Raw genomic sequence first — 15,467 nt, forward strand, 5'->3', positions numbered from 1 at the left:
ATTAGTTTTATACCTATATTATCCAGTAGAAATTGTTTATCTTGAGACCTAATTAGTGCCATGACAGATTATGCTGAACATCTGAAATGTTTAGCATACAAAAAAGCAGTGCCAAGGGCAATGTATTTGTGGAGTTCCCGTTAAATTGCCTGAAAGGGGTATTCCAGCCTTTCCAGATGTGGATATTCCTGCTGTGCTCGGCTGTTTCCGACAGCCCCATAAACTTTGAAAGGAGCGGCACCATACATGCCCGGCATCAGCTCCAATCAAGCACAGACTAGCCACCGACTTGAGGTTGGGCATTATGGGGTTCCCCGTGATCAGTGGGGGTTCCAGTGGTCAGCCCCTCACTGATCTAGAATTCTTCACCTATCCAGTGGAAAAATGCTGAAGCTGGAAGCATGTGAATAATGAATAATTTACAGTGTTTAGAGTACCAATCCACTCGAATGATGACCAATATATTGTTTGTGTTTACATAGAATTACTCAACACTTAAGCCCTTAATGACCAGCCTATTTTAGACGTTAATGACCAAGCTATTTTTTAAGTTTTTCCATCGTCGCATTCCAAGAGCTATAACTTTTTTATTTTTGCGTCGACATAGTTGTATAAGGTCTTGTTTTTTGCGGGACAAGTTGTATTTTTTAATAGCACCATTTTGAGGTACATATTATTTATTGATTAACTTTCAGTAACTTTTTTTTGGGGGGGGGGGGGATAGAAAAAAAATCGGAAATTTCGCCACTCTTTTTTGCGTCCTAAATCTACGCCGTTTACCGTGTGCTATAAATAACACAATAACTTTATTCAGCGGGTTGTTACGATTGCAACGATATCAAATTTGTATAGTTTTTGTATGTTTTACTACTTTTACACAGTAAAAACGCTTTTTTTTTCAAAATTATTTGTTTTTGTGTCTCCATATTTGAAGAGCCGTAACGTTTTTATTTTTTCGCCGATGCAGTTGTATGAGGGCTTTTTTTTTTGCGTGAAGACTTGTAGTTTTTATTGGTACCATTTTGGAGTAGATGCGGGTTAAGTAATGTAATAGCTTTATAGTCGGGGTCGTTACGGACGCGGCGATACCAAATATGTGTAACTTTTTTACTTTATTTTGGTTTTTTAATACTAAAGCAGTTTGTAAGGGGAAAAAGTGGGTTTTTCATTTTTTTTTTATTAACTTTATTAAACTTTTTTTTAAACTTTTTTACTAGTCCCACTAGGGGACTTTAATATGCGATTCTGCGATCGCTATTATAATACACTGCAATACTTCTGTATTGCAGTGTATTATGCCTGTCCGTTTAAAACGGACAGGCATCTGCTAGGTCATGCCTGCGGCATGATCTAGCAGGCATTCGCTCCAGGCAGACCTGGGGGCCTTTATTAGGCCCCCGGCTGCCATGGGAGACACAGAAACTCGGCGATCTTATCGCCCGGTGTCAGTGGGATGAGAGGGAGCTCCCTCCCTCTCTCCAAAACCACTCAGATGCGGTGCTCGCTATTGACCACCGCATCTGAGGGGTTAAACGGGTGAGATCGATACTAATATCGATCTCACCCGGCAGAGAAGGGACGCTCCCAGCCCTCAGCTGCCTCTAGCAGCCGAGAGCAGGGAGATTTGACAGCTCCCTGCTCTGTTTACTTATTCCGATGCCGCGACGTAAAAGTCTATGGCATCGGAATAAGGCCCGTTAGTGACCAACGTAAAAAGACTATGGGCCGGTCACTAACGGGTTAAATAAACAAGAACAGTACAATGTAAAACTGTAGGGCCAGGAAAACGCACACTCACTCACTCTCTCAGTGAAGTTTTTTGGCTCAAGCATCAAAACGGTGTGTGATCCTGGCCTAAAGGGTACTTTACAGTATGTGCAGTGAATTGTATTGGATATTAAAGCACCAGTCAAAAACACCAGTGCACTGGTCCATGTGAGGGCAGTGGACAGGGTGGGGGCATGTCCCAAACTTGCAGACAACACTCTCCATATGCAAGTTTGCGACAGCGGTGGCCATCATCTTAAATACCAGACAACGGGGAACGGAGCAAGGAACAAGCAGGAGAATAATTTTGCACTTTATAGTTATTTTGTTTTTGACCTAAGGATCGCTTTAAACATTCTATTTTCCATTTTAAAACAAATTATAATTATAGACCATTTTTTTTTACATTTAACCAACCATTTGCTGGTGTATTTGTATGCAGCATTTAGAATGCAATTATTTAAATATGCATGCAATTTAGTCCTGTCAATTTTTTCATTTTTACCATCCAACAGAAGGCATCTCCCCTAAATCGGAAAAAATTGCATTCGATTTTGTAGTGTCTTTTGGGGGGGAATGCGATAAGCTACAATGGAGCTCCAGTCTCAGCACAGCGTTTCAGGCTACATCACAGATATATTGACATAAGGTGGAACTGGTTTTTCTCCCAGTGTTCTACAGTAACGGACTGTACTTACCTACTACAGAGCTGAAAAAGAGTTTCTGGCCTCCCTTGGAGTTCAGATTTTGTATGGATAAGTTCCCACAAGCAGTTATTTTCTGTTCCTGTGCAGAATAAATGAGGGAAAAATATGATCAATTTCGGTCATTCAGCTATAGGGAGATTTCTCGATCTCTCAGACACAAGAAAACGAGTGTTATGGGTATTTGCTGTGACACATTACACCTCCTGCTACCTGCAATTGACACATTTGTATTTAATAATTGACACTTGGCTGGTGTAACAAAAACAAAGTTATTTATCTTGTTTACTCACATAACAATCGATATTTCAACTGACCTGTCCCCAAGCCAAAACGAACCACTTTATTTTAATCCCAAATCCAATATTCTGACAGGATATAGTGCTTAGGGTCAGAAAGTGCCCTATTTCATCTATACAATTGTTTGCATTATTCAAACAACTCCATCCAAATGTACAATCTGGATATAGTAAATTCAAGCTTTTTTTTTCACCTGGGCATGTAAATAGCGCAACTTTTGAACCCTCTAACTGGCATTACAAAATAAAATTTTAAAAAAAGAACCCAGGATGGGGGTAGAAACATTGCGCTGGTTACATGCACCGGTAAATAAAAAAAGTTTGAATTTGCTATATACAGGAGTGCTGCGATTTATTGGATAAAATATTGGAACATATTGCGAGTGTGAGCTTATTACCTCGTGCCTTCTCATGATCAATATGTATACAGCTACGGTCACATCATGTCTGTGCCTTCCGTCAGATGTTTACGTCGGGAGTATTGCCCAACGTATACCTCTGACGTATGCCGTGCAGTATACGTCTTCTACAAGATGCTTCTGCACAGTAGACTTTTCTATACAGCAGCATTTTAAAAAATAAATGCATTCCGCTCTATAGCAGCGCTACGGATGCCATTTGACGTATACACCAGGAGCTTTTTCCAGATTTCTATACACCAAACGTAGGGCTCAAACATTATGTGAACAGAGCCTTAATCTTTTTTTTTTTTCTCCTTCCCTTCATCCGGATTACCCTCCCCTTCCCTGGTTGAATTTGGTGAACATATTTATTTTAAATCGGCCATACTTTGTAAAAACATTGCTGCCAATTGTGGGAAAACCAAATGTATTAAAGCTTTTAAGAAGCCATGTGTGAATCCAGCCTAATAATGGCAGTCTGTTGCTCAGCATTCCACACAGCCAGACTTCTCTCTTGTATAGTTTTACAATGCATTCGAGAACACGCAGTAATATTTCTAGTTTAAGGATCATCGTATTCACCTGCAGCATTTCCCATCCGGACCTGAACAGCAGACAAAGGAATCAGCCAGCGAAATTTAAACTGATCAATATCTCCATAGATTTGAGAACTTCGTGTATTCTGAGACTGAACAAAGACATACAATAAAAAAGGCATAATATTTAGGAAAAATTACATTTGATTATTTTATCATTTTTATTTCTGCTTTCAGATATAGTGTCACAATGGATATAAGATCAATCTTCTTTTCCAAGCATCGGACCTTGACAATTGACGTAGGATGCAAAAAAATAAATAAATATAGAGTTTGCAAACTACATTTTCTCTAGGGAAAGTAGGAGGACAGCCGCCTAGAGACAGCTGATGGGTACAAGCCACTAGCCTCCTAAATTCAGTCTGAAAACTAAATTGTGAATGTAATTATTGCTTCAGGTGGAGTCCTGAATGGGGTGGCGTTTCCCATCAGGTGCAGTGCTGCCCAGGCAAAGCTTTAATCCGGCATTGTTTAGGTGACAAGGATTTATCCATTCACAAGAGATATTAGAGTTATACAATGGAAAGGGTCATAACTATTGTAACTTCCCTAAGTTAATTTTCTGGTAAATGAGTTCAGTCTCAGATTGTTTAAAGGACAATCTTATGTCTATATAGAAAATACATGCAAGGTTTATTCACTGCACACCATAGCATACAGAAGCTTGAAGGGTGACCAAAAAAAACATACAAAATGGTAACCAAGACAGTCAAAACATAGTTTTCTTTGTTGACGACTTGTAGTCCCCATATTTCAGGCACAACAATGGCACAGAAGTCCACAGTTAAATAATATACAACCTCATGAACTGTCACAGGTTATACCCACATTACATAAGTGGATGCAAATCTGAGAGTAATGGCAGGTTTAAAAGTAGGAGGGACGCTATTACTAGGTGGCTTTCCTTTCCCAAGAGAAAATGTCGTTTGCAGATCATAGATCCCAACAAACTCTCTTTTTCTCTTCGGGAAACCACTCTAGCAACAGCTGATAGGTAGAATAGCACACTCCTGGCAGTGGTCTCTGACAATATGTGATTATTCAGTGGTGTACTGACAATATGTGATTATTGGGTTGTGTGCTTCAAGTTAGTGGATGAAACGTTTTATCACCATAATTGTCCACAAAACAATTATATTATGGAAAAAATATACATTAGATTCTGGACAGTAACAAGAGTTAAAATATATTGTGAAACAAAGCGGATAACGTTTTTAGATCCACATTTGATTAAATGAACGCTTTCAGAATAAATGGATTAAAATCGTCCATGTACTGTATATAAACACATTCTCTGATCAATGCATTGTAAGATCGAGGAAAACTTGACCGTGTCACCCATAACACTTACAAAACAAGATAAGAATTATCCAGGAAACCTAATACAAGGGGTTCATACCTCCCAATGAAGACCAAATGAGGGATAATTGGATGCTTGCTACTGAAGCCTTGGCCAAACGGAATATTTTAAGAAAAGTATAGAAGTTGTGAAAACCAGTCAGGTGCAATATATAGTACTGAACTTCAGACTAAGCTTTAATGTGCAAACGTGCACGAGCAAGTGTATAAGCAAATCATATATATATATATATATATATTTACACACACACACACACACACACACACACACACACACACACACACACACACACACACTGAAATCCTGTTCTATGTAAAAACCCCCTCAAAAAACAAGGGGGCACTCCCTCCGTCTGGAGGAAAAAAGGCTCAACCTGAAGAGGTGACAAGGCTTCTTTACTGTGAATCTATGGAGTAGTCTACCGCAGGAGCTGGTCGCAGCAGGGACAGTAGATGGCTGTAAAAAAGGCTTAGATATTTTTTAGTTCTAGGAAATTATTAGCTGTGAACTTGATGGACATGTGTCTTTTTTCAACCGTACTATGTAACTATGTATTACTATAAATATACCTGGCTGTGGTACAAGGGTTAGTAGTAGGCCTGGTTTACACGAGCGTGTGCATTTTGCGTGTGCAAAAGGCACTTAACAGCTCCGTGTGTCATCACCATATGATGCGCGGCTGCGTGATTTTCGCTCAGCCGCCATCATTATGACACTCCGTTTGGATGTTTGTAAACAGAAAAGCACGTGGTGCTTTTCTGTTTTCATTCATCCTTTTCACTGCTGTTGCGCGAATCACGCGGTTCGCACGGAAGTGCTTCCGTGTGACATGCGTGGTTTTCACGCACCCATTGACTTCAATCGGTGCGTGATGAGCGAACAGTGCACAAATATAGAACATGTCGTGAGTTTTTTGCAACGGACTGATGTTGCACAAAATTCACGGACTGTCTGCACAACCCCATAGACTATAATAGGTCCGCACGACACGCGTGAAAATCACGCGCGTCGCACGGACGAATAACACGCTCGTGTAAACGAGGCCTTAGTTTGTTTAAATCTGCTTGCAATTCAAGAACATCTTCCATAGACTGAACTATATTACATAGCTTGGTGTCATCTGCAAAAATAGAAATAGTGCTATTAATCCCATCCTCTATATCATTAATAAATAAGTTGAATAATAGTGGTACCAGCACTGAACCCTGGGGTACACCACTTATAACCGGGGACCATTCAGAGTAGGAATCATTGACCACAACTCTCTGGATACGGTCCTTGAGCCAATTCTCAATCCAATTACAAACTAGACTTTCTAAGCCTATAGTCCTTAATTTACCCATTCGACATCTATGAGGGACAGTGTCAACTGCCTTTGCAAAGTCCAAAAACACTATATCCACAGCGGCCCCTCTGTCTAGGCTTCTGCTCCCCTTTTCATAAAAACAAAATCAGGTTAGTTTGACAACTTCTGTCCTTAGTAAAACCGTGCTGGCTGTCACTGAAATAAAACTATTTTTTGTCACATAATCCTGTATATAGTCCCTCAGTAGCCCCTCAAACATTTTCCCCACGATGGATATTAAGCTTACTGGTCTATAATTACCCGGGGAAGACCTAGAGCCCTTTTTGAAAATAGGCACCACATTTGCCCTGCGCCAGTCCCTTGGCATTATACCAGTCACTAGAGAATCTCTGAATATTATGAAGAGGGGGACTGAAATAACTGAACTAAGCTCTTTAAGAACTCTAGGGTGTAACCCATCTGGTCCCGGGGTCTTGTGTACATTTATTTTATTTAATTTATCTTGGACCATATCTACATTCATCCAATTCAGTAGATCAACTGATATATTAGCAGCACTGTCACCGGCTATATCAGCTGCTAAAGAACCCATTTAGTAACTCTGCATTCTCTTGATCCCCTGTGACCAACTCCCCATTACCACTATCTAGGGGTACTACATGTTCAGAACTTGGCTTTTTTGCATTTATATACTTGAAGATTTGAAAAAAAATGGGATTTGTTTTACTATCCTTGGCCACCTGCCTTTCATTTTGTATTTTTGCTGATTTTATTACCTTTTTACAGATTTTATTAAGCTTTTATTAAGCTCTTTATATTTTACGAAGGCTACAGCTGTACCCTCAGATTTGTATTTTTCAAATGCCCTTTTTTTGTCATATATTGCCCTTTTTACAGAAGTTGTAAGCCATGTGGGGTTTAATTTTAGTCGTTTATGCTGGTTACCTATAGGAATAAATTTTGCACTATAATTACCCAGATTTGAAAATCTCCCATTTATCATGTCTCCCATTATTTGACATTAGTTCTTCCCAGTCTATATCCTGAATTGCCGCCCTCATCCTGGGTAAATTGGCCTTCTTAAAATTAAGTGTTTTTGCCCTCCCAGCCTGTGTTTGTTTTTTACAGTATAGGTAAAATATAACTATATTATGAACACTGTTACCAAGGTTTTCACGAACACTGAAATTCCCAACAAGCCCTGCATTATCAGAAATGACCAGATCCAACAGAGCTTCACCTCTAGTCGGGTCTTCCACAAACTGGCCCATAAAATCTTCCTGCAACAGGTTGAGGAAATGTCTCCCCTTTGCAGTTGAAGCCGAACCATGACACCAATTAATATCCCGGTGATTAAAGTCTCCCATTATCACTACAGTACCAGCATGTGCAGCCCCCTCCATCTGTTTATATAGCTGAACTTCCATCTCCTCAGTTATATTGGGGGGGGGGGGGGTCAACACTAACTCCTTTACCAGAATCCGTTATATATTTTGGTTACTATTAGTTATTGATAAAATAAAAGAAAAAGCAGAAGGCTCATCAAGAACCAACACAATTGATTGTGCCTCCGGACAACAAATTTTCTTGTGATTGGATCTCACTACCAAGGTTGGCATGTTGGTGTGTTTCTTTTGTTCAATAAAAAGTTCAGTTCACTTCCTGTCTGAGGGAGGACGTGTACCAACTTGTCTGTCTGGCGTACTTTTTCCATGCATGCATGCTCTCAGTTTTCAATTTACAGAGGTGGTTATTCGGTGTGAAATAACAGGGAAAAGGAAGTTTTACCCTGACCGTTCCATATGTAACTTTCTGAGCAAAGTAACCAAGAAAAGTCAACTGCTGTCTATTAGGGTATGAAAATAACTTTGTATCTTGTCATATATTTTGTTAAGAACATCTTAGTGGAGGACCTCACAAAATACAGTCCGGTGTATAAAGAGGCGGATGTCCCATTATTTATTATAGGTCCCTGAGTGAAAGAATTACAATTGTTTCCTCATTTAGCCATTGGATATAAACTTAATGCGTCTACTCAAGGTGCACCTTGCATTAATGAGACTTACGGTAGGTGCCATTTCTGATCCAAAGCACACAGAGGGTATTAATAGGTCAAACAGGAGCCTGATTAAGTTAATAAAGCTGTGATTTAGGTCTTAGGCATGAAATGCAATAAAGGGATCATTAGTTTAAGTTATCATGTGAGGGACCAGTCAAAATATTATTTCTTCAGTGCTTAACAGTGTAGAACTTTTGTTTCATCCCTTCCCTTTTCCCATCCCTTGGTTGAACTTGATGGACACGTGTCTTTTTTCAACCGTACTAACTATGTAACATTGGGAAAGAAAAATGTGCTATGTACCGCCATGTTTTGCTACATATCCAGTTCCATATAAACAATCATAATTTATTGTGGCAGGCATTTGCAAGATCTCCCTTAAATGATACCTCTGCTCATTGGGGAGAATTATTAATAGTGTCCAAACGGTGCATATTTTGGAAAATGTATTGAAATCCTGCACATGGTGTAATTTGGCACAATTTGCTTGGCCTGTTATGCCCTGTTCACACAGTTTTTTTGCATGCGGAAAAATATGCCTCAAAATTTCTTCAGGAATTGTGAGACAGATATTGACCTGCCTGCATGCGGTTTGCCGCGTTTTTCACTGTTGGCCGCCATTGAGTGCCGCAGGCAAAAAAAACGCTGCGAAAAAAGCTTTCTCTGCCTCCCATTGACGTCAATGGGAGGTCAGAGACGGAAATGCCCGAAGATAAGTCATGTCGCTTCGTGGGAAAAAAATGCCTCCGAAAATCAATGGGAGTAGATTTCGGGCGTTTTTTGGCACGGTTTCCAATGCAGTTCCCGCATCAAAAACAGAGCCAGAATACTCCGTGTGAACTACCCCTTAGACAGATGTTTCTTCTTTATGCCACCTCACGGCTGGCGTACATCTATAGTAGTAATCTGCAGTAATTATGCATATATTTACTGCATTATAAGACGCCTTTTAGGCAAGTCTCTCTCTTATATGCTTTTCAAAACGGTCAAGATAGGAGAAGGTAATTTGAAACATGCCATGTCCTATATTATTTGGTTTGGTTTATGATAAAATTCTGGTGCATTTTGCTTAGTAAACCTCTCACAAGTGAGAATACAACAGTTTCAAAGCTTGTGAGATTTTTGAGTCTAGAGACTCATCTACTCTAAACTCTGCATTTCAAAATACAAAATTACAGATATAGAATGCTGCATCTGATTATTACAATAATTGTAGAAAAAAACAAAACAAAAAACAAAACAAAAAACACTAGAGGCAACCATCTCCAATAATGGACCAACGTATGCCTCCACGTGAGGTGCAATTAGCATGAACAACCATTTAACACCTTAAACACAATCACGCACATGCACATCATGGGAGGCTTAGATTCTGACGTTCTTGCATCCATCACGGTGATAATGCGGGCACAGAAACTGTGGATTGGACAAACCTTCAATCCCGGCATTTACGTGGTTTGACAGAGGGAGGGGCTTTCTCTGTCACCCATCGGCAGCCTGCGAACTTGATCACTGGACGCCGATGGGTTACCATGGCAGCCAGCGGCCTAACAAAGGCCTGCAGTCCTGCCCTGGCTATATGCTTATTAGGCCATGCCAGAGGCAGACACTAATGCTTTGGTATACTAAGTATGCGAAAGCATTATATCTGCCATCAGAATATTACATTGTAAAATCCCCCAGTGGGAATAAAAAAATTAATAGTTGAATAAAGTTTATTAAAACAAAATAAACTTTTTCCCTTAAAAAGTGGTTTTATTTAATCAAAGTGTAAAAGAAAAAAAATCCACATGTATCACCGTGATTGTGACGATCCAAACAAAGTCACATTAAAACGCCGGGTGAACGTCTTACAAAAAAAAATGCAAAAGAACGGGGAAATTCCTTTTTTTACTCAATTCACCCCCTCAAAAAAACTAAAAAGTTAAATCAATACATTTAATGTACGCCAAAATAGTACCAATGAAAGCTACGCCTCGTCCCACAAAAAAAATACTGATCCATTCATTTCTATGATCCACGGATACCTTCCTGTATATTTAGAAGGTGACCAGGCAGTAGAAATGACCCGCAAAAAAAATAATTTTTGTAGTGATACCACATAGAAACTGACAGTTTCTTGTTTCCCTCTCCTTATTTCTGAGCCTAAGAGGGGTTCTCATGTTGCATGGCCCTTTCCAGGGTCTCCTAGTTGCAATTGACCTTACAGGTAGTTCACCTATATAACTAAGAAACAGGAATTAAGTATACAAGTAAATCACGGTCCTGAATGATGACCCGCAAGTCAAGATTTACCACAGAAGTCAGGTTTGTATTATCTGAAGACACCTGTATACAGCAGTAACAGCCATCCCTGGTATAGGACAGAGTTTCATAGTATATATCTAACGGAATTCAAACTGTGATATTAAATAGATTAATCAGAAGAGAATTTCTGTGTAACAATGACTAAGACTTCCTTTTTGACTAGAAATACAGATTTCCAAGGATATTAGAAAATATCTGACAAGAAATATGCATCCTACTTAGTAATGATTTGTAGTAATCTGGGAGAGATTTGGTGCAATTCTGTGGTAAAATTCCAGTTTGCTGCTCTTTTTGGAAACATATGTATGTGAAGCCGCCTGAGAAAAGTAGAGCCATGCCTGGGCAGCACTGCACCTGAGGGGAGGCCCCGCCCCAATGAGGACTTCACCTGAAGCAGTAATTACATGCACAGTAAGGCCCCATGCACACTACCGTAAATTATGTCCATAATTACGGACCCATTCATTTCTATGGCCAACGGACGCCTTCCGGTATATTTACGGGAAGGTGTCCGTGGCGTAGAAAGGCTTCTCAAAAGATGGGACATGTCCTATTTTCTGCTTTTTACGGACCGCGCTCCCATACTTTATATGGGTGAATGGCCCGCAAATGCCGATGGCATGTCCGTGGCCGGCCCTTCCCGTAAATAGCAGACCTTGATTACGGGCACAGTCTTGTGCAGGGGGCCTAACGAATTCAAATCACTTTTCAGACAGCGTTTATGAGGCTAGTCATCTGTACACATCAGCTGTTGCTAGGTTGCTGTCTCCTAAGGAGAAAATAGTAATGGCCAAAAAAAATACATACATAATTATGTAGACATAAAATATTACCATACCAGTCCAATATAGTATAGTGTAGTGCAGCTTAGCAACATTAACCTGAATGAGACTGGGCAGCAATACTAAACACAGCCCATGGTTAAGAGATGAGCTGTTTTTTACCCGAAAAACGGAAAGCCAAAACGGAAACCATAGCTTCCATTTGCATTACCATTGATTTCAATGGTAATGCTTCTGTCGCAATTGATTTCCGTTAGTTTCATTTTTTTTTGCGAAAAACAATAGTGTAGTTGACTACGCCATTGTTTCCGCAATAAAACAAACGTTACAGAACGGAAAGCAATTCCAACAAGCATTAGCACTGAAATCAATGGTAATGCAAACGGAAGCTACTGTTTCCGTTCATCGGTTCCTCCGACGGAAAGGTATAATTATAAAAAAGTGTGACTACATTTCGAACTAGTTGGTACGTAGCTGTTGTCTCTGGATTTTCGGTGAATTCGTTGAGTGTACTACTATACTGTACTATGTTATCAGTGTCAATGCATTGAATTTTGAGTGACATTATGTAACTTTACTTTTAGAAACTTTGCATATAAGAAATTGATTCAACATTAAATAAATGCGTCTGCAAAATGCTGTCATCTTAATCTGCAGTCTATTTTTCCTGCAGGGCCTAATTACAAATGGTACATTTGTTCGTGCCGCCTACACACAGTACTGCGTGTTTTGACTTTCTTCTCATGATTTACCCTTATAAGAGGATTTCGTGCCTCCACCTCCTCTCTAACTTCCAGACTGAGCTTTAAGACCATCGACATTATGCATGTACTATACTTGTAATTCACTACATTTAAAGGACATTTGTCATGAACTGGTCAGTATCATGTAAGGGAAACTATTTTCTGCTGCCAGAGACACTTCGTATTCTATATACATTTGTATTTTAATATTCTTATTTTTGGCAAGGCACAATTAACATACATGAGGTGCTGGTTTTATGAAAAAATTAGACATACAGGAAAAGGTTATTAACCCCTTAATGACCGGGCCTGAAAAGACCAGCTAAATTTTTCTGTTTTTGCCTCTCTGCCTTTCAGCAGCCATAACTTTTTTATATTTTCATTGACGTGGCCGTAGGAGGCCTTGTTTTATGTGAGAGAAATCGTATTTTTTTTCCACGCAGTTTGGGGGTAAAACATTTTTTTTTTGTTACGGTGTGAATATAGGAAAAAGCGATTCTCTGCATTGTTTTTCTTGTTTATTTTTTATCCCTTTCATGTTTCACGCTAAATAACCTGTTAAATTAATTTGTCAGGTTATTATGGTCGTGTAGATACCTAATATGTGTAAGTTGGTTTTTTTATGTGATGTGGGGGCAATAAAATATATTTTATGCAAAATAATGACTTTGTGACTTTTTTTTTTGTTACTTTTTTTTTTTATCCCATTAAGGGATAACTTTATTTATAATTTTATTTTTTACTTATAATGTATTAGCATACTCCTGTATGCGAATACATTACACTGTATCACTATGACACAGGCTGCTGTTAGGGCAGCACATAGTGTACCCGAACAGCAGGCAAACGGCACAGACAGCCCTGGGGTCCTTTGTAGGTCCAAGGCTAACTGCAGGGGGATTCCCCCGCTGTTTGATCGCATCACCGGAATCCCGGTGATGCAATCAAAGAGGGGAATTCCCTTTGATCATGCCGCAGTCATGGACTGCAGCGATCAAAGAGTTAAACAGGGTTAAACAGCTATGAGGGTTAAACAGCTATATGGGGTCCGAATGTTTTCAGACCCCAGCTACGTTCATGAGGCTGCTCGAGATCAGGAGCTGTTCGTTACAGCTCCTGCTTAGAAGATGAGCGCTCATCAGCCTCACCTACAGCGACGCCAAAATACATCGTTGTAGACTGGGGACCTGCACCACCTGACGTCAAAAGATGATGGGCGGTCGGGAAGGAGTTGAGAGCAGAGCCACAAATATTGAGAATCAGAAATAAGTTTTGTGGTGTGCAGTCCGGTCTGTTGGGGTACTTACCATTTTCTTTTTTAACTTGAAGCTCTCTTTGTGCACCAGAATGATCGCCCTTCTAAACACTGCAAGACAGCAAAAGAAAAAAAAAAAAAAGGTTTAACTTGGCTATTTTTCGGCGAACAGATGAACATGTGCACACGTCTTCAGGGTTGCTCTGGTGCCGCACACAGTCTTATCTACTGTACCAGTGTTTATCACAAAGGTTTACAGGAATAAGTTTCTCACTTACTACTTCTAGCATGTGTGCATTACAGACTGCAACATGATGCACAATATGGATTTATATTGTGTTATACATTGTTTTGCCATATATAGCACTAAATTCCCCCTAAAAGCACTAAAGTAGTGATTCTAAGTCCGATAAACTGCATTTTAAGGAGCATGTACAAAGCTACATTTCCACAAAGGCATGGGTTGTCACCCATTCTCTGCAATGTTTATTACGTTTGCCAAGGAACAACTCATAAAAGGAAGTGATTAGCAAAACAGCATGAGCACAAAAAAAAAAAAAAAAAAGAAGTCATTTGGTTATTTGAGGAACCCCATAATAATTACGATTAGGCCTCCTTCACACGGAATGGAAATACTGCGGATTTTTCTGTGCGGATTTGCGCACAATAAATCTGCAAAGGATTACAGTCTCAACCACGTGGATGAGATTTAAACGAATCTCATCCACATACTGCAGAACAATTTCCACAGAAATCAGAGCATGTCGCCGATTTTCAAATTCGCAGCATGCTCATTCTGTTCTGGATGCTGCGAAGGTCAAATCTGCAGTGAATCCACACAAAAATCCATTTAACATGCAGATTTTGCGGCAAAAAAATCTGCAACATATTCACCACATGAGTGGGTACCCTTAGAAGTATTTTTTCAGTTTTCTTTTAATTTTCAAAGCAAATTTTTTTTATTTTTTTACTGCATGCAGTATATATTGAAGTATTTGCTAGGCAGAGTTTTGTAGAATCATTAGTCATATCAACTCCAGACATTTGGTTCTACCTCATTACCATAATTATTTAATATTTTTCTCTGCATTTGGATAACCCATTTCTTCAAAATATTTATGTGTGATCATTCAAGAAATGGCCCCTGTCAATGTAGTTGAATGTAAGTTAGGTTATCTGGCTGAGGGGCAGTTCATCACCAAGTATCTAGTTTAAGGCCCCATGCACACGACCGTGCCCGCAATCACGGCCCGCGATTGCGGGCACGGCCGTCCGCCAACTGCCACCCGCATTTTCGGGCCGTGCTCCCATACAAATTATGGGAGCACGGCCCGCAAAATAACGGATATGTTCCATAATTTTCGGAACATTTTTACGCCACGGACACCCATCCGTAGCGCTACGGAAAAGTTTCCGCGTTCAAAGAAAGTGAATGGGTCCATTTTTCCGGACCGCAATTGCGGTCCGCAAAAACAGAGGTTTTTTACGGCTGTGTGCATGGGGCCTAAGACAATCACCATCAATCTTTCTAAAAATAACACAACGATGTAACTACACGGACACACTCAAGTATGTAACGTGTATTGCAATGCGTTTCCTCTATGATGATTGCAACCATTAGTCAGGTAATTATTGCCGCAATCATTCATCTAGCACTAGTCATGCTCCTACGTCAATACAAAATGAGGAGTAACCTCACAAACCATTGGCGTCTTGCAGTATAGTTTAAGTTTATTTTATGTATGTTATCGTTTTCAGAATTTGGATTGAGTTTGGGATTGTAATGCCTGGCAAAGTTTTTAGGGGCTTTACTTTAATCAGTTTTCCCATGAGGGACATTTAGGACATATCCACAGGCAGTGTCCCCTATAAGGTGCGGAACTGTGCA

At 39.8% G+C, this 15,467-nt stretch overlaps 1 protein-coding gene across 4 annotated transcripts in view; it reads right to left on the reverse strand.

Annotated features, from left to right (window-relative positions):
* The window catches only part of TIAM2 (TIAM Rac1 associated GEF 2), a 393,945-nt gene that overhangs the window by 5,450 nt on the left and 373,028 nt on the right, over positions 1–15,467 (reverse strand). For all 4 annotated transcript variants that reach the window (XM_075862681.1, XM_075862682.1, XM_075862683.1 and 1 more), the window contains 3 exons: positions 13,632–13,690; positions 3,754–3,859; positions 2,466–2,553 (listed from right to left, as the gene is read on the reverse strand). In XM_075862681.1, coding sequence (XP_075718796.1) covers positions 2,466–2,553; positions 3,754–3,859; positions 13,632–13,690 — 253 coding nt within the window. The remainder of the gene's footprint in view (positions 1–2,465; positions 2,554–3,753; positions 3,860–13,631; positions 13,691–15,467) is intronic.

Source organism: Rhinoderma darwinii, chromosome 4 (genome assembly GCF_050947455.1).
Source record: "Rhinoderma darwinii isolate aRhiDar2 chromosome 4, aRhiDar2.hap1, whole genome shotgun sequence".
Classification (NCBI taxonomy): domain Eukaryota; kingdom Metazoa; phylum Chordata; class Amphibia; order Anura; family Rhinodermatidae; genus Rhinoderma; species Rhinoderma darwinii.